General features: G+C 44.6%; 1 protein-coding gene across 3 annotated transcripts in view; it reads right to left on the minus strand.

Moving 5' to 3' along the window:
* Window positions 1-259: 259 nt before the first annotated feature.
* Window positions 260-22,645, minus strand: part of LOC137421183 (methyl-CpG-binding domain protein 2) — a 29,855-nt gene continuing 7,469 nt past the window's right edge. The window contains exons 1-7 of one of the 3 annotated variants that reach the window (XM_068106982.2): window positions 20,501-20,780; window positions 14,689-14,842; window positions 9,953-10,090; window positions 8,638-8,728; window positions 5,126-5,303; window positions 3,910-4,065; window positions 260-2,380 (exon numbers count right to left, since the gene is read on the minus strand). In XM_068106982.2, the coding sequence (XP_067963083.1) occupies window positions 3,936-4,065; window positions 5,126-5,303; window positions 8,638-8,728; window positions 9,953-10,090; window positions 14,689-14,842; window positions 20,501-20,652 (843 nt within the window). In that variant the 5' untranslated portion in view covers window positions 20,653-20,780 and the 3' untranslated portion in view covers window positions 260-2,380; window positions 3,910-3,935. Of the gene's footprint in view, window positions 2,381-3,909; window positions 4,066-5,125; window positions 5,304-8,637; window positions 8,729-9,952; window positions 10,091-14,688; window positions 14,843-20,477; window positions 20,781-22,645 lie in introns of those variants that run through there. The other 2 variants (XM_068106983.2, XM_068106981.2) reach the window with 2 other exon arrangements.

Here is a 22,645-nt window from a genome sequence, read left to right on the forward strand (position 1 = left end):
AACAGGGAAATCGCCATCCGCACAGCAAACTCGCAAAACCGCTTCCGAGTACACATGTGGTATTTCAGAATTGGGATCAAAGCAAATGTTGGCACTTCTGCTACCAGAAAGTACCATTTGTAGTTGCTCAAATGGTGCACATTTTTGGTAAACACCAAGCTATAGCAAATAACTCCTTAACATTTGCTCAACATATCAAACCAAGAAGAAGGAGTAAAGGAAGAAGAAAAAGCAGCAGCAGAAAAATAAAAGCGATAAATTCGACTGTTTGTGTTTATTATTTGAAACAAGGTATGATCCAGACGGTGAATGTGATCCAAAGTGATTTAGATGTACAATATGACAAAGCGGTCACTTTCATATATTATGCACGTTTGCTTACAAAAGTGTACATGCTGCTACATACTGTATTTACAAAAATAAAAAAATAAAAAAACACTTCAGGAACAAAACTTTGATACAGCAGAAACAGTTGCTATAGACTTGCAATGTCCAGAGGTATTCAATTGTATATAAACAAACATGGGTGATGTTTCCTTTCAAAAATAAAATAAAGTAAAACTACAAATGTTTCTGCCAAGTTCAAATACTAAATCACAAAGTACCTTAATGGTAATGGCATGAGCATTCTGCACAATGACGTCACGAGAACAATTTACAGCCTCAACAGACCTGTGTGACCAACACGCTTACCACGTCGCATTCAGTACAAAAGGCAAAAGGGGCATTTTCGGCTCAAAGTTGCCATGTTGCGAGATTCCCCCCTTAACCCCTTGAGTACGGATGATGTCCAGTGCCGCAACCCGCGAAAAAGTTTTGTGTATGGATGACGTTACTACACGTCATCGACTATACCTATAAATAGATCGTCAGTGGTTGCATTCCAAAACCAAAATGCCAAATTAATCCCGCACCGGGAGTATTTTTATCAAAAAAAAATCCCCTACTCGGAGGGTTAAGAAAACAAGGGGAGAATTGAAGACCTCATTTAAACATCAATATTTTAAAATGAGCAATTAAACACTCGACCGAAACATTTGAAGCGTGTGATCATTTAAGTCGACGACTTTTGGAACCGCACATGTCACACACAAGTGCGTACATTTCAAATTAGAAACCATTTCAATGGAAGCAACGAACCAATCATGATGTGATGCTTTTCGGTGAAATCCATCAATCCATTTAACATGATTGCATTGTACTCGAGTAAAAAAAAAAAAAAAGATCACATAAAACTGGTGAGGACTGAAGGGTAAATTTAGCCTCAAATCTCCAACAACCCCAGGAAATTCCATTTATTATCAAACTATTGATCGTCGCAAGGATTTTTGACCATTACATGTGACCAAACAAATCACAACGAATGCACAAATTACAGTACCAAAAATAAAAACCCATTCTTTTCCATCATCTCGTAACTCACGCCATGATCGCAATAGCTATATACATATATGCCAAAAGGAAACATTAAAAGGTTTTAAATGGCAGGAAAAAAAAATTCCACCCCAAAGTAATTCATTGTAATATGTGGGGTTTTCAATGCAATGCAAACATGTATATAAATTGCCATGTGGAATGTGCTAACATCGAAGGCAGCTTGCCACTCTGACAGGGTACAGTGCATGATGGGCAGCCTGCATTGCAGCTATGGTGGTGCCACGACCCTCCCTCCCCAAAAAAAATCCTTCAAGTTTGAAAGCACCTTTGAAGAGTCCACTTTACTGAAGAGAAAAGTAAGACACACACACGCACGCACACGCACACGGTGCAGCATATAAAACCTAAACAAGAAAAACAAAAAAACAAAAACAAATGTGTGCTCAACTCAAAAACGATTATTCATTTGTAAAAAAAAAATCCCCCAAAAACACTACGACAAAAATCTTTAAACAAAGTAAATAAATATCTTACGTTGTGATCGGAGCCAATATTAACCCTCAAAATGTAATTTTAAAAAATAGTATGGTGGCATCACCAAGCTAACTTCAAGCATTTCAGCAGCCACGGGCCAATTCTGTACAGATACAAAGAAAGCCAATAAGTAACAAAGGCAGAAAAAGAAAAAGAGCAGATCCATTAAATGTGGCAATTCATGTTATAAACACCGCAAGGAAAGAGCAAACTGCCACCGAAAAGCAAAGCGAATGAAAAGATTAACGGTGATTAGAAACCTAAAATTACTCCATAAATGGTATTGTTTTCATCATATGTTTTAACAGCAGAATGCACCCTCGAGACCTCGATCCAGCAAAACCTGAAGAATGATGTCGTTGTGTGCTGGATAATACAGCAGGCATGCTACATGGCACTAGGTCTTGACCATCTTCCAGGGGCTCTTAAACCACCCGCTGGCTGATGGCAAGACTTCAAACGGTGAAATCTAAAAGATAAAATAAAAAGGATAAAAACTTTTTTTTTTTAAATAACCAAAACACAGGATTTATAATCAGATCAAAGGTGACTTCACTTTTACAAATCTTACCAGCCCAGTATGAAACTTTGCAAAGTATTGTTACGTTTGTGGGGGTAGATGATGGAATCCCATAGTACAGATAAGATTGTATAATTATAGCATGGACCGTGGACGGTGGACGCGTAGGAGACATCTCAATGTATTTAAGTAGGGAAACTGGAGCTTAAGACTGGTTATGTCTTCACACGAGGGGTGAAGCTGTGTTAACTAGACAGGGATCAAGGTTAGTTTTTCCCCCAGTATATGCAATTGCCTCCTGTCACTTTCCCTACGTTTTTACATTTACAAGGCCGCCCATAAAAACCTCCGATACAACAATAACAACAACCGTCCCCTGAAAGCCAGGCAGAGCCAGTCGGCAATTAAACCCCGCCTCCATATGGAGATCATAACCGGCAGGCCACGCCCCGAACTTCGTCATTGGTCGAGGAGACATGGGGAAACCGATGGAGCTCGGCCATTGGAAAGTGTAACGTGAGGAGAGAAGCGCGTCTCTTGGCTCTCTCTCAGTAGTTCTCTTGGATATGCTCGAGGAGGAGGGGCGCCATCTTTCACCGTTTGTGTGCTGAGGTAGTTTTTGGTGTGCGCTTTTGCAAGCAACTCTTTCCTTTCTTTTTTTGTATACAAGATCGAGGCTCGTGTAAGAGCTAACATGAATCACAAAAAACAAACGGACACATAAAACATATAATAAAGGGAGCGGGAGACAAGATGGGGAGAGAGGGGGAAGCACACAAGAACAACATTTGAGAGCAGGGACATCAGGAGATCTGTGGGAGGGAGAGGGCTTAGGAGGAGGAGGCTTGGAAAGGGGGAAAGGAGGTCTTCCCTGCAGTGGTGGCTATTGAAGGAGGTTTTGGAGACTGCTGGGCCCGGGGTGGACTGAAGGCCGTGCATGTTTGGGGGAGGGACTGAGAGAGAGCAAAAGAGGGCAGTTGTCACAGCTCGCTCGACGGCTCTGTGCGCGTTGCCGTCATTTTGGGCTCCGGCGCTGGAGGCATTGGGACCAGATCATAGCAGTCACCTTTACAAAATAACTTGTTGGGACCAGCTAAGTGGCTGTACAACATAAAAAAGAACATTTATTTTACTTTATCATTGCTCTGTGTGTTCGTATTTGTGTCTGATCGAGGATCCTCAAAGTAGGAATTGCAATTAGTTGACTTCAACATTATTTCGTCTTGTAGTTATTTTTATTAAATCATTATGTGGCATTTTTTATTGTCGTGTTTCTTTGTTTGTGGGTTCGGGAATAAGCCCGTGTGTTTCGCCAGGTAAACGCTTTGTTTCCTTCCATCCTGCACGCGCCAAAAAGTACCGCCAATTTTCGGGCTGCCACCTCAGAGTTAAAAACAAACGGCCATTTGTCACCCAGTGGTCTTAATTGCTGGGCGACACGACTATTATTTATTATTATAACACGAATCAAATCTTACGTGGAAATGCCCAAACTCGAACACCATTAGTCCTCGACCATCTTCTCTGCCAGTGGACTTGAGGCCATCGCCAACTCCTCGGCCGAGGCCATGAGGTCAGCCACAAGCACCTGCTCCAGTTTCTTACGGATATTATGCACCCTCTCTTCCTGTTTCCTGCAACACGTGAACCAATCACAGACACTATGCTAAAAAAAAAAACAGCACAACTCGTTATTCTTATTCAGTTTTCAAAAATGTGGAAAGCCGTCAGGGCAAATACAACTTCAACTGCTTTCAAACTCTGCGTCTTCAACTGATTGGGAGTGCTTTACGATTGAGACTACTGGTTTCAAAAGAAATGTGGCCACAGCTTCTCCTTTAAGAAAAAGTAGTCCACAGAACGGAAGATGTGTACAGTGGTGGTATGGACTTTGCACCAGTATCCAAGAGGTCGTGGGTCCATATATGGCTGAAGGCAGCATTATGAAGAATTGGCATTTTAAGTTTCTAGAAGGAAGGAAAAGCTTAGAAGAACTACCACATCATTATTGGATTGTGGGAATGTGGCCTGGCTTGCCAATAATTGTTAGGGGATAGGTAATCTATCTGCCTCACATCGGGTCTACCCTACAGGTGGTGAGAGCCCAGCGCGCTTTGCGGCTGACTCAATCTCAATGGCCCAAGTCCTTGACAAGATGGTGCAGAGGTAGCACACTTACCATTGAGCTGACTAGTCAGTCTGCATTCTATTCCCAACTTACCTACAAACTGACACACTAGTGTTTTGCAGACAGGGCAATGCAACGCAGTGTACCATCCCTCTGTTGGATGTTATGCTGGGGATCCGTCCATAAGAATTAGTTAAAAAGGAGGTTTTTCTTCACAGAAAGAGTAGGCGAGTTATCTCTGGTACACCAGACAAATTCCAAATTCCAGCCCTAACTAATTGGGGGCACTGTATCGGTGGTATTGTTGCACTCCCCTGAAATTATGCTACCTGCGAGTAGAACTTGTAATCTAGACCCCGCCCAATTAATTATGCTTATAATAAAACGTAGGATGAGCACAAAAAAATGCCAGCACTGACCACAACCCCTGAAACAAAGAATTTGAAAAATAAAGCTTTTGTTGTTTATATGCTGGATCACTTGTAAACTGTATATACGAGTGTAATGGTGTCATATTGTTACAAAATGCATCAACAACACAAATGCAAAGAACTAGACCTCCGCACCTGATGTCATCATCTGTCACCGTGAAGGCCTTGCAAAGTGGCTGGTTGGTGTTGAGCCAGATGGCCGGATTCTTTTCCACCACAGCAGACAGCTGGCCGGTGATGGTAGCCGAGCTGGTATGCAAAGCGCTAGCGAGTGAAGATAGGAGCATCTCCGCTGACCAACCAGGCCCTACACCTGTGATAATGTGCACATGAGTTACCAGATGCCTTGCTATTTTATTAACTCGTAATGCACAGCAATGAGGCCATAGTTAACTTCGTTTTCACACCTCATGTTTCGAAAGTCGGATAACACCACAATTTGCTGGGGATAAGATAATCCTACTCTGAAGCAGTATCACCACCATAATTTTGGTGCCATTCCCAGAAATCAGATGAGACTGAGACTGAGACTGACACACACACACACACACACACACACACACACACACACACACACACACACACACACACACACACACACACACACACACACACACACACACACACACACACACACACACACACACACGCTTCACTGCTGCCCGACCCACATCACGTCCATCTTTTCCGTGCTCATTTTCAGCCCATGTTTCTCAAATTCCTTCTTCCATTTCCAGGACTTCCTTCCTGCATCTCCCGCTCATTCTCCACCACCACAGCAAATAACATGCTATATATCGTTTTTTTGGCCCTATTTCTCAATGGTGAAGTAAAAAAAAAATTCAGAAAATCTCATATCCAGATCCAGATATTCATTAAAATCACCTCAATTCGTCCTGGTCACACATCCAACCTGTTCACGAAGTTTTGTCCAAACCATTCCTTAACCTTTTTGAGATATCCTTCTCAGAGAAAAACAAACAAACAGGGGTGAAAACATAACCACCATCCATCTTCGGTGGTGGAGGTAATAAAGCAACCGGTGTATATTTATATACTTGCGTGTATCAGCTCACTATACTCCCCTCACCACACGTCGCTACAGAGGCACGGGCTTGTTTTAACCGAGGATAATGACTATGTGAGGCTGTGGTGTCATGATTTTCGACAACCGTAATAAAAACATTTATTTTGTACAAATTTCTTTGTAATATTGATGATATTATATATTTGTAATTTATTTGTAATCTAAAAAGGTCCAAGTGGTCTAAAGCTCTAAATGTTGTCTAAAGGGTACAAGCTGTCTAATCTGTCTGGAGGGTGCAAGGGGTATTCCATACCTCGTAGAAAATGCCAAACAATAGAAACGAAAGGACAAAATCAAAAAAAAAAAAATCTTATGCTACCAAGGCCTCAGACCTAACAAGGCCTCAGAGAGCTCTTTTGATCTAGACATGGTGACGCCGCACACTTCAACAACAAAGAGCAAACCAAACTAAATGTCTGAGGTTTAAATAAGACAGGTTCCTCCAAGATCCTCTCTAACGATGTTCTAATCATTTGCACCTGAGCTGGTGCACCCGATTCTAATTTTAGGTATTTGAAGTAGTGATAAATGTAGGGGTGTACTTACTTTTTCCACATGCGAAATTTGCATTTATGTTTATTTAAATTATACAATGGACTACAAAATGTAAATGCTTCATGATATTTGTTATATTATATCACCTTTATCTATCAATATTGTTGAAATGAAGATCAAATAGCTGCATGTTGAAATATGTTGAAAAAGTCAAAACTTTACATGGGGTGTACTTACTTTTTCACGTGACTGTATACAACTTATCCGACATCCAGGCTAAACAAGTACTTATTACATCAAGGTTATTCTTCTTCACAACAATCAGAGCAGGCTACCTATACAAATCTACCTGGTCTAAAGTCATCACTACCCCACTGACGTGTGTGTGTATGTGTGTATGTGTGTGTATATATATATACATACACATACACACACACACACACACACACACACACACACACACACACACACACACACACACACACACACACACACACACACACACACACACACACACACACACACACCAGTGGAAGCCAAGAAACAAATTTTCAGTCCCCATGTTGAAGTTGAATACAGAGTAACCATCCCAAAAAAAGGGAGGGCCCTTTGCACCTCCCTTGATTTCCATACAATAAGTAATTTGATGAGGTACAATTTCTTATTTTTTTTTGTATACAAGATCGATGCTTGTGTAAGAGATAACATTAATCACAAAAAAAACATAAACGGACACATAAAAACATATAATAAAGGGAGCGGGAGACAAGATGGGGAGAGAGAGGGAAGCAAACAAGCACCATAGTAGAGAACAAAGGGAGGGCTTCGGGGGAGGAGTTCGGGAAGGGGAGGGGGAGGGGAGGGAGAGGTATATAAAACAAATCGACACTGCTAGGACGTCCAGGAAAGAAGTCACTATTTCAAAAAAGTGGATCTGGGGTGAATTAACAGGGGTAGAAAAGATCAAGGTTTTGGATGGGGGAAGATAAGAGATTGTAGTGAACAGCTAGTTTCGTAGTGAACAGAACAGCCAGTAAAGACCTGGAAGGAGGAGTGTGACTGGAGAGTGAGGGAGTTTGTTCCAGAGGCAGGAGAAAAGAGGAATGAAAGAGTGAAGGTGGGCAGAGAGTCTTGATTTTGGCAATTTAAACATAAGAGGGTTGGTTGGCAGATCTTGTGTGACCTGAAGGAATATTTAGGGGACAGAGCGCAGACAGAGCTGCGGGAGCTAGGCCGGAGAGGATCGGTACAAGACAGAAAGACCACCATCCTGCCTGCAGTGAGCATGTGAAAGGCCCTCAGAATCAGCTTCATCACGGGAGATTCCAATGATTCTGAAAGCTTTGGTTTCAACAGCGTGAAGCCGAGCTCGGTGTGAGGAAGGAGCACCAGCCCATAGAGGAGAGCAGTATTCCATTGAGCTGCGGATGAAAGCCTTGTATGTGGTGAGGAGCTCAGGTGTGCCCTGAAAGGACTTCGCATGATGGAGGATGCCCCGTCGGCGACTGGCTTTGGAGGCCAGATTGGAAATGTAGTTTTCCCAGGAAAGATCATGGCAGATAGTGAGACCCATAAGCTTGAGTGACAGAACTTATTCAAGAGGTTTGTTGAGAAAGTATATGGGAGGGTTGTCCAGATGATCTTTTCACAGAGACAAAGTGAGAGTGTGAGATTTGTCAGGATGGAAAGACATGTTCCACTTGTTTGACCAGTCTGTGATTTTGTCCAGTTCTGCAGAGAGTGAGGAGGCTGCTGCCTACCGATCTGAGGGATGAGGAATGGAGCGGCAGAGAGTGGAGTCAACAGCAAAGAAGTAGAGAGGATTTTCCAGAGTCAGAGAGATCATTGATGAAGACCAGAGTTGTTAGGGTTAGGGTTAGGCTAACAAAATCAGTACGTATAGAGGTTGCCTGTGACATGCATACATTATACATCCAAAATGAACCCTTCAGAAACAGTCGCTATTATTATGCATCAGCAAAAGAGAATTTGTTTCGTTGTTTGATCAACCAACTATGAAGTTCTTCATGGTAGTCTGCTAATAGTTTGGTGGGTCTGCATACACCTTGAATACTTTTGGGCAAATCCATTGACTTCAGCATTTCTTCAGTTATGTCTGACGCACTCCATCCTTGAAGTCTCTTCTCCCAAAACAACTGTGGGAAGAAGGGAGAGCAAAAAATAAAGTCAGTAGAGCACATACCTCTGCCAGGCCGAATAGTTTACGTTTTGTAACCCACCGATAGGCCGGATCTGAACCAAAATGGAATCCCCTTGTTTTGTCATAATCCGTCCATAACTGAAATATCCTGCTCATAAAACAGACAGACAAACAGGGTGAATAAATCACCTCCTTCCACCTCCGGTGATGGAGGGAACTAGAGGGAACTAGAGAGTACATAGAACACCTTACCCCCACACAGTCTTGAGGAAAAAAAAGACGTTGGTACGGTACGAGAATAGCAAATTTCATTGGTCAAGATAATGTAAAATGCCATAATATTTTGTCCAAATACTGCTAGAAGAAAGTTTTTTGAAAGTGCCAAAAAAGCGATTGGTGTTCTCCAGTGTTCAAGTATATAATTCAATTGAAACAAGCATTCTGAGTATTGCGCTGCAATACATGTCCCCTACCGGCAGTCTGTCGTCCGGAAAACTGTTGGGGGAAATTACCAAAGTTCAAAGTGCCATAACTTTGTCAAAAATGATCGAAACGTCGTGAAGTTCGAACTTGATCTGTAACTTATCATGACGAAACCATGTACCAAGATTGAAATCATTAGCATTAAGAGTTTAGGAAAAAAGTCCGGAAAGCTGTTCTTTGCGTGACGGACTGACAGACGGACAGACGGACAGACTGACAGACAGACGGAGGGACGGAGTGCAAACCTATAGTCCCCTCCGGTGTACACCGGTAGGGGACTAATAAAAAAGATTTTTAAAGTTGAAGGGAAAAAAATGTTTTTGGAAGTTTACCAACATTAATGCTCTTTTATACCATCCGATCAAACATTACATTAGTTATTTGTGCCTGTTGTTTGTGCCCTTTATGACGTCCTTAAAAACAGCAAGTTTCCCATTTGGAATGATTTTCAATTTTTCTTTGACTGCCAGACAAACAGACAGTGTAAAAGGAAATTGTTATCTCGCTCTTCTCTGAACATGTGCGATTGGGACAAATTCAGAGACATTGCTAAACTACACGTTTGTTTACCGATTTGTGATCAAAATACAACATTCAATTGAAATAAAGTTGTTCCTCGACCATAAACTGATGTTTGCAGACAGCGAGTCAATTGCTTAATCCCGCTTTTCGCTTTGCGTGCACGGGGTAACAATATGACAGGTTACACAAAAAAAAAAACCAAGGAACATCTCACTTGTTTTGGTTGCTCGATCGCCCTGTGTGGGTCCGTTTTCACCTTGCTAGCAACGTGATTAACCACTTTTGTTACAGGTTGTTTGAAGATGGATGCTGTCTGTCTTATTGGCAGCGATGTGTTCAGGTCTGGCTTTCCCTACGGAGAAAAAAATAATAATTAGTGAAAAGCAAAACACTGAGCAACCAACTCAATATGCACATAGCTATGTTTTACAGCATATCTGTCCTCCTTATATATTGTTACGGGGTCCCCCCCCCCCTTTACCCCTGGTCTCGGTGGACCTCCGAACCCCGAGAGGGTCCCCGGCAGAAAGATGTGTTATCCCTGGTTGAAATCCAGTAGATAACGTCCCTCAATGGAACCAGCAAATGAAACAGCCGAACCAATGATGCAACCACACCAAGTTATAAGCAAACCATACTATATTGTAAATCACACACAAAGCCATACAGCAATGGGGCAATCACCCCTACTTTCAAATCTTATGATAATATCCTTGTCAAGCCCCTTAACCCCACTCACGGCACCTCCCCCAATGTCTCTGCTCTCCTCCAAGGTGAAGTCCCAATGTCTCTGTGCGCTCCCGCGATCGGGGAGTCAAGGCCCGGTGGTCAATTGAGGCGTGGACGAGCGAGACGACCCCGAGGTCACGTGCTCAGCCCCCAGCAGCACAGTGGTGGCGAGGAACCTCCTAAAGGTGCGCTCCCTCCCGCGATCGGGGAGTCAAGGCCCGGTGGTCAATTGAGGCGTGGACGAGCGAGACCCCAAGGTCACGTGCTCCGCCCCCAGCAGCACAGCGGTGGCGAGGAACCTCACAAAGATGCGCTCCGACGTACACGTTGCGGTTCCACCCGCGAGCCTCCGTATAATTCTCACGTGTCCCTTTCTGGCACAGCCGTTCCCGGCAATCCACCAGGGAATAATGTCCAGCCGACACGACGAAAGCCGGTTCCCGGCCGGGTGCTCGCGTGGCCAAGATGACGGACGGCTTTCGCTCCAACCCGGATTCTCAAGGCCTGGATCCTCCGGAACCTCAAGGAGAATACCCGACGACACCGGCTCCACGCACTCCTGCGATATTTCTTATCGACCGAACTTCCCTTCAAGGACGCAAAGTTCCCTCGCCCAGTACGTCGAACGCTCGGCCCGGAGCTTCAAACACCACCTCCCTTTTCGATCTCCTCCCACCTCCTTTTCTTCGCTCCACCTCTTCCGGTCTCGATCCGGATTTCCGGCCACATTTTACCAAGAGCGCTTTTAAATCTTTTACTCACAACAACCCTTTCCCTTAATTCACAATAAGCATAATATCTAGAATACTTCGAACCAGCAACAATACTCATAACCACAATCATTAAGGCCGTGTCTGTAACAATATTACTAAAAAGGGTTTTTTATATGCATATATACAGTGTGTGTACATACATTGTGTGTATGTGGATGTATGTGGATGTATGTGGATGCGTGGATGCGTGGATGTATGTGGATGCGTGGATGTATGTGGATGCGTGGATGTATGTGGATGCGTGGATGTATGTGGATGCGTGGGGATGCATTAAACAGTCAAAAATATAACACCCTAAAAATGCATTGCAGATCTTTCGAAATATACTTCTAACAGTAAAATATGTTTTGAATGTTTTTGTCATACAGAACAACTCAAAACAGTATTATCTTCCTTTTTATGTGTAAAATTTTGATCTACTTTGGACGTTTGTCCCAGGCCTTTATTGGACGCAATACGTCCTTTACAGGACGCATCTTTATTGTCCCAGGCCTTTAAAGATGAAAGGCGAAAATACAGAAAGGTATTTTTAAAAATTTTTTTGAGAACAGAACTTCTTAAAGCACAATTTTTTTCATTAAAATTTTTGCTGTCAACCACGTGGAGAGCTTTTACCTACTGTAAAATGAGTCATCAATTTAAACTGGAACATGTACTGCGCATATATGGTTCCAAATAAATTTAAAAAAACAGCTCGACTCGTTTTTATTTTTTGGCCCCAGAGTGTATGTATGTACGCGGACACAGTTAAGCGGACGGATGTAAGCGGACGTATGCAGAGCGTGCGTGCAGATGCGTACATACATGTGTGCATTATTTCCATATGCAGGTTTCAGAAGGTGGAACTGAGCCTTACCAGCTCTCAAAATATTTACCTCTATGTGTGTGTGCGTTTGCATATGCGTCGTTTCGTTCTAAAGGGTACCTGCCATCATAAAATAATAAAAATGGTACCATTGGAAAGCTAATAATCGATTAAGTTGATTGCAAAGCTAATTATCAAAATATTTGAAAGAATAAAATTGTCCGTTTAATTACGATGCCCGTTTTAAAAACCAGTGTTTCTCTGATCGAGGAAGACGACACGGGAATAGGAACTTCATGTAGCAGTTCCAAAGGCAACATTTGTTATTCCACGACTGCAGGAACCCTTTAGCCGGACACTGGAGGAGCACACAAACAACCACAACCATGACAACAACAATTACATGTTATAAAAGATCCTTTTCCATGCGTTTTGCTTAATTTAACATCTTCTTTGACAAACACTCATGCAGTATGTTTTTACATGCTCATGAAATATTGTCGCGTCGCCGAGGTTAAGACCCCTGGGTGACGGATGACCGAAACGAGCTTCAACTCCGAGGCGTACTTCGAACCTTGGCGGGATTGTCTTTTGCACTTGGAGGAAAAGCCCGAAACCTTATCTGATCTGACGGCCGATACTGGGTTAATCCGAACCCACAAACACAAATACGGGACAAGCAAATCCACAATTCAAGAATTAAATGCAAAAATAAAGGATTTAATGAAAATAAATGCAAGAGACAAAAATGAAAGGCGAGGTAAAAACTACAATTCCTAATTGAGACGTCTCCACTCAGACTCGTACACAAACAAGGGGAAAGATTAAATGAAAATAAATGATGTTCCTGCCGGCCGGCACTTAACTCTGGTCTCAACGAGAGGGGGTTGGGGTTCGTCGCCTCCAAATCACCGCGCAGGAAGCGCACCAACAAATGGTGCCGAAAACGGCCAGGCATGAACAAGCAGCTAACCGGCCCTTCTTCGCTTCCACCGCCAAGCGAGACGCGGCTCTCTCCTCCTCCGAAAAGCACCACATTCAACAACACGCCCACCTCCAACATTGCAAAACTTCCAAAGCTCCGCCACATCTCCTCACCAGCCCACCCGAGACAACAGCGCCCACTCGAGCCCAGAGCCAGAATGAGAGAAAATGCGACTGCCTCCAACGAACACCAGGACCAGAAAAAGCCCCCAAGATGGCGAGACGGCGTCTTCTTAATAATAATAATAAATCTTTATTGTCCCATTTTCAGGGAAATTATTCCTTCAGCTCTCGAATGTTTGACCGCTGACATAACACTCTGTCCAATCACCGAGCGCTACCCATCACCCCATCGCACCTCCACCAATCATGAAGGCCGAGACGAGGCCTCTTCGTCACGGGTCGTCGGGGGGGCGGAGTCTCATCGCTGTTCGGGAATGTTCGGATGATGTCGGGGTTTACTTGCCGATCGGCAAATGCTGTTTCTGTCGGCCCTGGCGGCTTGGTTGGCTAATGGAGCCCATCACTTGGCCGGCTGAGTTTTATACGAACATCAGGGGCAAAAAATAATAATCACAGGGAAGCAATACATGCTGGGGATTATTAACCATATGCCCTGTAATTAATTAGCACAAAACCACCCTCCTTATGGCGACATGCAAACACTTAACCTGAACATTTACCCTCCTTATGTACATCGAGACGGCTTTTTCTTCTTCATGTCCCCCGGTCCATACTAAAACCTACACATTCCTGACTTTCATAAGGTATTACTTCACCTACCCCCACAAACGCAACAATATGTTTATGAAGTCCAACATGCTGTCTTTTGATTAAACCTGTCAGAGAATCGGTCTAGGCACGCCTAGTACAGCCTGAAGTTGAGTATAGAGTGGGAACGGAATGGCCAAAGGGACCATTGCAACAGTCGTACCATCATTGCAATGGCAACTCGACGCTGACTGCACATTCGGCCAATTTTGCTGTAAGTGAGCTCTCCAAAGACAGGTATGCTAGCAGCAGGTTGTAGTTTTTCAGCGAACGAGGTGGTCGTGTTTTCAGTCAGTCAGTGACATTGGGCATTGTGAGATAACGTAGGCATACATTTAGTGCGTTGGGTTTGGTCTGGTCGAGCAGTTGCACATCGTGATGACAAAGACCAAGGCTTAAGAGATCTGGCCGCACAATAAATATGAAGGCTATTGGCAAATTGCAACACAATGAAACAGACTTGTAAACAAAACAAACAAACAAAAAATACAAGGACGTTCCAGAATTCATGCAAATGCTTTTAGGAATGTTAAAACAAGCAGCATTTGAATAAAATAATCAGATAAAGAGACAATAAGTCCTAGTAATGTGTCAGCACTTCTCCTGCCCAAGCTTTCGGTTCATGTTCAACAGTAGGTAGTGTTCTACCTCTAGTAGATCGAAACGATTCCTCAGCACAACCTTGCACGAGAGTGTTGGCCAATCCGATGCAGACCATATGCGACGAGAGAACCGAGCAACTCGCTCCCAGCTTTCGCTATGCCGCAGAAGGTGCCCATGCACGAAATTGGCAATTCTGCCCCATGTCTATTTACACCAAGTTACCTTTACTGAACATTGGAGAAGAGGAGAGGGGAGGGAAGGTGGGGGGGAAAAAAGAAACTTCACCTGGTTAAGTTGCTCATTACGAAGGCGAAGTTTCTGCTTTTGGAGCTTGCTGGGCATCATCTTTCCTGTACGGAAATCAAAACTGCTCAGGTCCATGGTATTTCCCAGGCATCGAGCCAATTGTGGTTTACTGCGGAACTTCTTCCCATTGGGGCTAAGAACACACGAGTGGGACAGGTGTGCGTGTGGGGAGGTAAGAGAGGAAAGGAAGAGGGGAGAAGTTATTTATTTTTAAGATAAAAACAACTTTTCATGCTTAAATAATAATAAATATATAGGACAGCCACAACAATCTGCACGACTTGCAAGGAGCACGCAAGGCCTCCTACCAGAGTTTCCCTGCAAACTACCATTGAAAGAACACTGCAAAGTACAGTTCGACGATTTCTCATTGAACTTCGACGAGCCACTAGTGAATGACGAGTGAAATGTGAAATGACGAGTGCAAGTGAAATGACGAGTGCCACTAGTGAGTGGCGTGCTGATGAGGAGGGGAGTGTCGTTGAAGCTGAAGGGAAAGGTGTATGCTGCATGTGTGAGAAGTGTTATGATTTATGGGAGTGAGACATGGGTCATGAATGTCAAGCAGCAACGAAGGCTGGAAAGGGTGGAAATGCGAATGGTTCGGTGGATGTGCGGAGTATCGTTGAGAGAGAGGAAGACAAATGATGAATTGCGAAAGATGATGGGAATAGAGCCTGTGATTGATGTTGTGAAGAGGAACAGGTTGAGATGGTTTGGTCATGGGTTGAGGAAGGATGAAAGTGACTGGTTGAGAAGAGTGATTGAAATGAATGTAGAAGGAAGTAGAGGATGGGGAAGACCGAGAAAGACTTGGCTAAAGATGGTGGAAGAAGAAATGCGGGCAAGGGGGTTAACAAGGAGAGATGCAGAAAATAGGGCAAAATGGAGAAGATTGTCATGGGGACCGCAAGGCTAACCCCCGCTCTAGCAGGGAAAATGGCCTTAAAATGCATGTTGTTGTTGTTGTTGACGAGTGACGAGCCAACATTTCGATCATGTGCCAATGAATGCCAATCAAAAATACAGACATTGTGTGCAAGTTTATAGGTTGCACAAAGGAATTCTCGGCTATTCAAAATGCACACCTTTTCATGTTGTGTGAGGAGATACTAAACCACAAAAACAAAAGTCATACAGGAACTGTATGAGGCCGAGTAAAAACCATGGAAAAGGAATAACATTCCAATTGCAATACAAAACTTGACTTTATTGGAATCTCCTGCGCCGAGGCCGAAGCACACGGGCCTGTTGCTCCCACATCGCAGGCAGGCAGGTAGATGGCCTCCGGTTTGCAAATCTGACTTCCATAGTTGGTACAACCACTCTTCGCTCCATGGCTTCAAGCGGCCGGTACACACTCATCACGGACTTTGTAGACGAGTACACTTTGGGACAAGTCGAATTTAGAGCTTGGCGAAAAAGGAAGAATGCCAGCTCGACCAAACTCAAAGGTGAGGAGACTCACTAGCTTATACAATGTGAAGAAGAGGAAGCAGAAATGTTCTTTTCAACTGGAGTATTTTTGAAGAGCTTGATGACAAAATGAATCGCATATTCAAGATGTCTTCCACGAGATCGTTTGCCACATCTGCTGCCGTACGCACACGTTGGATGTCTGCGGTTGCAGTTTGCTGCTCTGGTGACGATGCCAAAGCTACAGGAAAATTAAATAAAGGGACAAACTTGCAATGAAAACCCCAACTGTCTGTGCGAAGCAGCAACTTCGCAAACTTATCACTTAAACCACCAAGATTCTTACAGGAGGCTTGGAAAACAACAACAACAACAACAACAACAACAACAACAACCTCCACCGATGTTCAAGGATGTACTTGCACAGTAAACCTTCCATGGTGACGTTATAAACTAGCAAACACCAGAGGAAGCTCATCGGCCGTGCCTTGTCGCTTGGACCCGTGACGTATGGCATGGGGTCGACGGGCGAGCTGCACGTTGCACATGGCGAGCAGGTAATGGGGGACGAAGGAGAAAGCTTTAACCATCAGTGATCAGTTCATGCCGAGTGGGAATCGGTAAGTTGTTGGTGTCGTGTGGTTGTTTGGTTGAGGCATTGGCACACTTCCTTCGCGGTCAACCACCATTCACAAGACACCAAAGCCCCTTCTCACGTGGATAGTGAATACCTGAACAAGTTGCCCAAAAAGGAAACAACAACAGAAGCAACAACACAAATCACGGTGGACCCAACACAGAGGTGAAGAAAGTGGAAACACAATGGAGGGGGACGGGAGAGCATTGGTGAACACAACGGGAAGCCAATCAGGAAGCAGCACCCACCATGTCACACTATCTGTATGGAGGTGTCAACCACGGAGCACGTTGGAGGAAACGCACGCGGCAAACCGGCACAACAAACCGGCACAACAAACCGGCACAACAAACCGGCACAACAAACCAGCACAACAAACCGGCCATTCCTACAAACATTCCGATCTGTACGAGAAAACCGTCTCGTTATGACTGGAGCAACCGCGCCAACAACCACAACCATCGACACGGTCCCAACAAGCCACAACCGCGCCAACAACCACAACCACCATACCAATCAACCACAACCACAGCGGCAATGACAACCATGCCAATCAACCACAACCACCATGCCAATCAATCACAACCACAGTGGAAATGAACCACAACCACATCAACCATGCCAATCAACCACAGTGGCAATGACAACCATGCCAATCAACTACAACCACAGCAACCATGCCAATCAACCACAACCACAGCGGCAATGACAACCATGGCAATCAACCACAGCCACATCAACCATGCCAATCAACCACAGCAGCAATGACAACCATGCCAATCAACCACAGCAGCAATGACAACCATGCCAATCAACCAGAGCAGCAATGACAACCATGCCAATCAACCACAGCAGCAATGACAACCATGCCAATCAACCACAGCGGCAATGACAACCATGCCAATCAACCACAGCAGTAATGACAACCATGCCAATCAACCACAGCAGTAATGACAACCATGCCAATCAACCACAGCAGTAATGACAACCATGCCAATCAACCACAGCCGCAATGACAACCATACCAATCAAGCACAGCAGCAATGACAACCATGCCAAACAACCACAGCGGCAATGACAACCATGCCAATCAAGCACAGCAGCAATGACAACCATGCCAATCAACCACAGCGGCAATGACAACTATGGGAATCAACCACAAGCACAGCAACCATGCCAATCAACCACAGCAGCAATGACAACCATGCCAATCAACCACAGCGGCAATGACAACCATGCCAATCAAGCACAGCAGCAATGACAACCATGCCAATCAACCACAGCGGCAATGACAACTATGGGAATCAACCACAAGCACAGCAACCATGCCAATCAACCACAGCAGCAATGACAACTATGGGAATCAACCACAAGCACAGCAACCATGCCAATCAACCACCGCAGCAATGACAACTATGGGAATCAACCACAAGCACAGCAACCATGCCAATCAACCACAGCAGCAATGACAACTATGGGAATCAACCACAAGCACAGCAACCATGCCAATCAACCACAGCAGCAATGACAACTATGGGAATCAACCACAAGCACAGCAACCATGCCAATCAACCACCGCAGCAATGACAACTATGGGAATCAACCACAAGCACAGCAACCATGCCAATCAACCACAGCAGCAATGACAACTATGCCAATCAACCACAACCACAGCAGACATGCCAATCAACCACAACCATAGCAATGATGCCAATCAACCACAGTGGAAATGGTAACCATGCCAATCAACCACAGCAGCAATGACAACCATGGCAATCAACCACATCCACAGCAACCATGCCAATCAACCACAACCATAGCAACCATGGCAATCAACCACAACCACAGCAGCAATGACAACTATGCCAATCAACCACAACCACAGCAGACATGCCAATCAACCACAACCATAGCAATGATGCCAATCAACCACAGTGGAAATGGTAACCATGCCAATCAACCACAGCAGCAATGACAACCATGGCAATCAACCACATCCACAGCAACCATGCCAATCAACCACAACCATGCCAATCAACCTCAGTGGAAATGGCAACAATGCCAATCAACCACAACCACAGCAACCTTGCCCATCAACCACACTCACAGCAATGCCAATCAACCACAACCACAGCAACCATCTATAACAGCTGAGAGGATGTGAGCAACCATGCCAATAAACCACACACAGCAACCATGCCAATCAACACACACTCACAGCAACAATGCCAATCAACCACACTCACAGCAGTCATGCCAATCAACCACACTCACAGCAACAATGCCAATCAAACACACTCACAGCAGCCATGCCAATCAACCACACTCACAGCAACCATGCCAATCAACCACACTCACAGCAACAATGCCAATCAACCACACTCACAGCAACAATGCCAATCAACCACACACAGCAACCATGCCAATCAACTACAACCACAGCAACCATGCCAATCAACTACAACCACAGCAACAATGCCAATCAACCACTCACAGCAACCATGCCAATCAACTAAAACCACAGCAACAATGCCAATCAACCACTCACAGCAACCATGCCAATCAACCACACTCACAGCAACCATGCCAATCAACTACAACAACAATGCCAATCAACCACTCACAGCAACAATGCCAATCAACCACACTCACAGTAACCATGACAATCAACCACAATCACAGCAACAATGCCAATCAACCACACTCACAGCAATGCCAATCAACCACACTCACAGCAACAATGCCAATCAACCACACACAGCAACAATGCCAATCAACCACTCACAGCAACCATGCCAATCAACCACTCACAGCAACCATGCCAATCAACTACAACCACAGCAACCATGCCAATCAACTACAACCACAGCAACCATGCCAATCAACTACAACCACAGCAACAATGCCAATCAACTACAACCACAGCAACAATGCCAATCAACCACTCACAGCAACAATGCCAATCAACCACTCACAGCAACCATGCCAATCAACTACAACCACAGCAACCATGCCAATCAACTACAATCACAGCAACAATGCCAATCAACTACAACCACAGCAACAATGCCAATCAACCACTCACAGCAACAATGCCAATCAACCACTCACAGCAACAATGCCAATCAACCACTCACAGCAACAATGCCAATCAACCACACTCACAGCAACAATGCCAATCAACCACACTCACAGCAACAATGCCAATCAACCACACTCACAGCAAGCATGCCAATCAACTACAACCACAGCAACAATGCCAATCAACTACAACCACAGCAACAATGCCAATCAACCACTCACAGCAACAATGCCAATCAACTACAACCACAGCAACAATGCCAATCAACCAGTCAACCACAGCAACAATGCCAATCAACCACAATGCCAATCAACCACAATGCCAATCAACCACAACGCCAATCAACCGCAACCACAGCAACAATGCCAATCAACCACAGTCACAACCACAGCAACAATGCCAATCAACCACAACCACAGCCACAGCCACCATCCATAACGGCTGCGAGGATGTGAGCAACCATGCCAAACCAACACAATAGCAACGACGATGCCAATAAAGCAAAACTGCAACGCCAATGCCAACCACACCCCGATCCCCGTCTGCCGAGCTGTGGTGCGAATCTCGCACTAATACAGTTATAATCATGGAACGGACAATGCTGCATAGAAAGAACGAAACGCGCCCACGAACCCCTCGCGGTGCGACCAGCACACCTATAGTAGTACACGTCGCTCTTTCCCGCAGAGAGGCCAGATTTTCTCATGACCTCCTCCCGCTTCCAGCCTGGGGGTAACGCCGAGCATTCTCCCCGTTTCTTCTCCATGGCCGGCACTACTTCCCAAGCTCGGCGCGCGGAGCAGCACATACAGTCCGCCGCCGCCTATGGCGCATAACCCTCCACGTCGAGCACGATCGGCAATCGCGCCGCGATAAAAACATAGCGCTCGCTCCTTCATTCATTCAATCCTCGTAGTCAAAGCTACTTCCTGTTCTAACCGCCCATCCGCGTGTCTATCACCGCCCATCCCGCACAGTCACCGCCCAATCCACGTTATTGACAGCCTAACCTCTCGTCGTCAGAGTAAAACACCTTTACCCTCCGTCACCCCTCCCTTCATTCATTCATTCATTCATTACATTTTATCCCCGCCTTCATCCACAAAAAGCGTTCTTTTTTTTCTTTTAAAAACATTTTCCTCTTCTCCCTCCTTTAAACAATTTATCCCCTCCCCAAAAATTCCTCTTCCAATCAGTGGTTCAACACGAGGATAAAAGTGACCATATTAATGAACCAGATCAAATCGGCAACAGGTAACTAATATGTACGTACTTGATGGACAAAATGATCCTGGGTGGAGAGACAAGTTTGCCGGAAGCGATTTCAATCTCCATGTTCCGTACTCCGTACTCTTAGTCTTAGTCTTATAGAGCGTCGGTGCTGCTGAAGCACTTTCTTGGCAAGAGTTACACTGCCACTGGGTGGTTTGCCATTGCCTTGCCAGCCTCTGTCCAGGTTCAAACCACCGACCTCCCAGACTCAGATTGAAGGCTCCATCCATTACACCACCGAGTCTGGTTTATACTGTACTATGCTGTACTGCACCTGTAATGCACCTGTACTAGTTATAAAAGCCAAGTACAGACAACAAAGAGCGACGGGTTCCAATCTGCTCGTTTTTATCCTGACAATTGCACACCTGGCAGTAAAAACAAAATGTAGGCAGCATTTGACATACCTGGTGACATCTGTGAAACTTACTAGAAAACAAAATGGAAAACGACAGCAAAACTAACATGGAGTGAAGAATCAGGATTCAGAACCGCGCCTGTTCAGACATTTTTGGCTTCGGACGGCAGGTAACCTTCCCCGTGGGTTTCTTTCATTTGGCGGTGAGTACAAAGGGGTCCCGACAGGATGCTGGAGAGGTAGCGCAATTACCTTCGATCGGTCTCGTCTGAAGTACATTCCATAGCCGAATACAAACCGTCTGACTGCTGCTCCTCCTGCACGGCATTGCAAAGTGCTCCGTCCCTCAGCTGGACGTTACAAGCATCAGCAGGTGTATGTTGGCAGGTGTCGTTCGATAAAGACACCGAATAAACTCGAGATGTCACCTGCTTAGGGGACACTGCATCAGCTGCACAACCGCACTCCCGAGCAATGACTCGAACTGACAGCCACGTGTTGCATACGAGACGAGGTGAAGAAATGCAATGTGGGTAAAAGTCTTTCCAGTTTCCACAAAAAGTTTTTCCTTCCCTCATCGGCACAAAATAAGCTAGAACGCCACTCAGTAGAGCGCATACTCCCGCCGTGGGTCAAGTTGGAATAGTACGATTTCACAAAAGTTTGAGGGAGTAGTTCAGTGACAACACAAGACAAGACAACACAAGACAGACACTGCACAGGTATATATTTAGAATATATAGAAGATAATGTTTAAAAAAAACAAGGCAATTTCACTTACATTTTCGGATTCAGCGTTCAATTCTATATAAGTGAGTGTATTTTGAGGCATGTGTGACTTCAAATAAAATTGTAAGCCAGGAAAACGTACGTTTCATTCCTTAGGGATACAACATGTAAAACTGGCCCAAACGTCAAAACAAAACTCGCTCATTTTAAGTCGTACGAGCTAATGCGACCACTCATTCTTCTGGGAAGAATCCCGTGCACATGCTGATCACACTTATAACTCACCTAAATCTTTATAAGTTCATCAAATACTGACACCGCGATTGACATTCGCTGAGGTATTAAATGTTGATATCTTTTCTGAGGTAAAAAAAAAAAAAAAAAAAATCAAACGATACATTTTATGAAACGGGGAAACCGAATACACACTTTGGTGGTTTTA

Source organism: Myxine glutinosa, chromosome 2 (assembly GCF_964187855.1).
Source record: "Myxine glutinosa chromosome 2, kmMyxGlut1.1, whole genome shotgun sequence".
Classification (NCBI taxonomy): Eukaryota; Metazoa; Chordata; class Myxini; order Myxiniformes; family Myxinidae; genus Myxine; species Myxine glutinosa.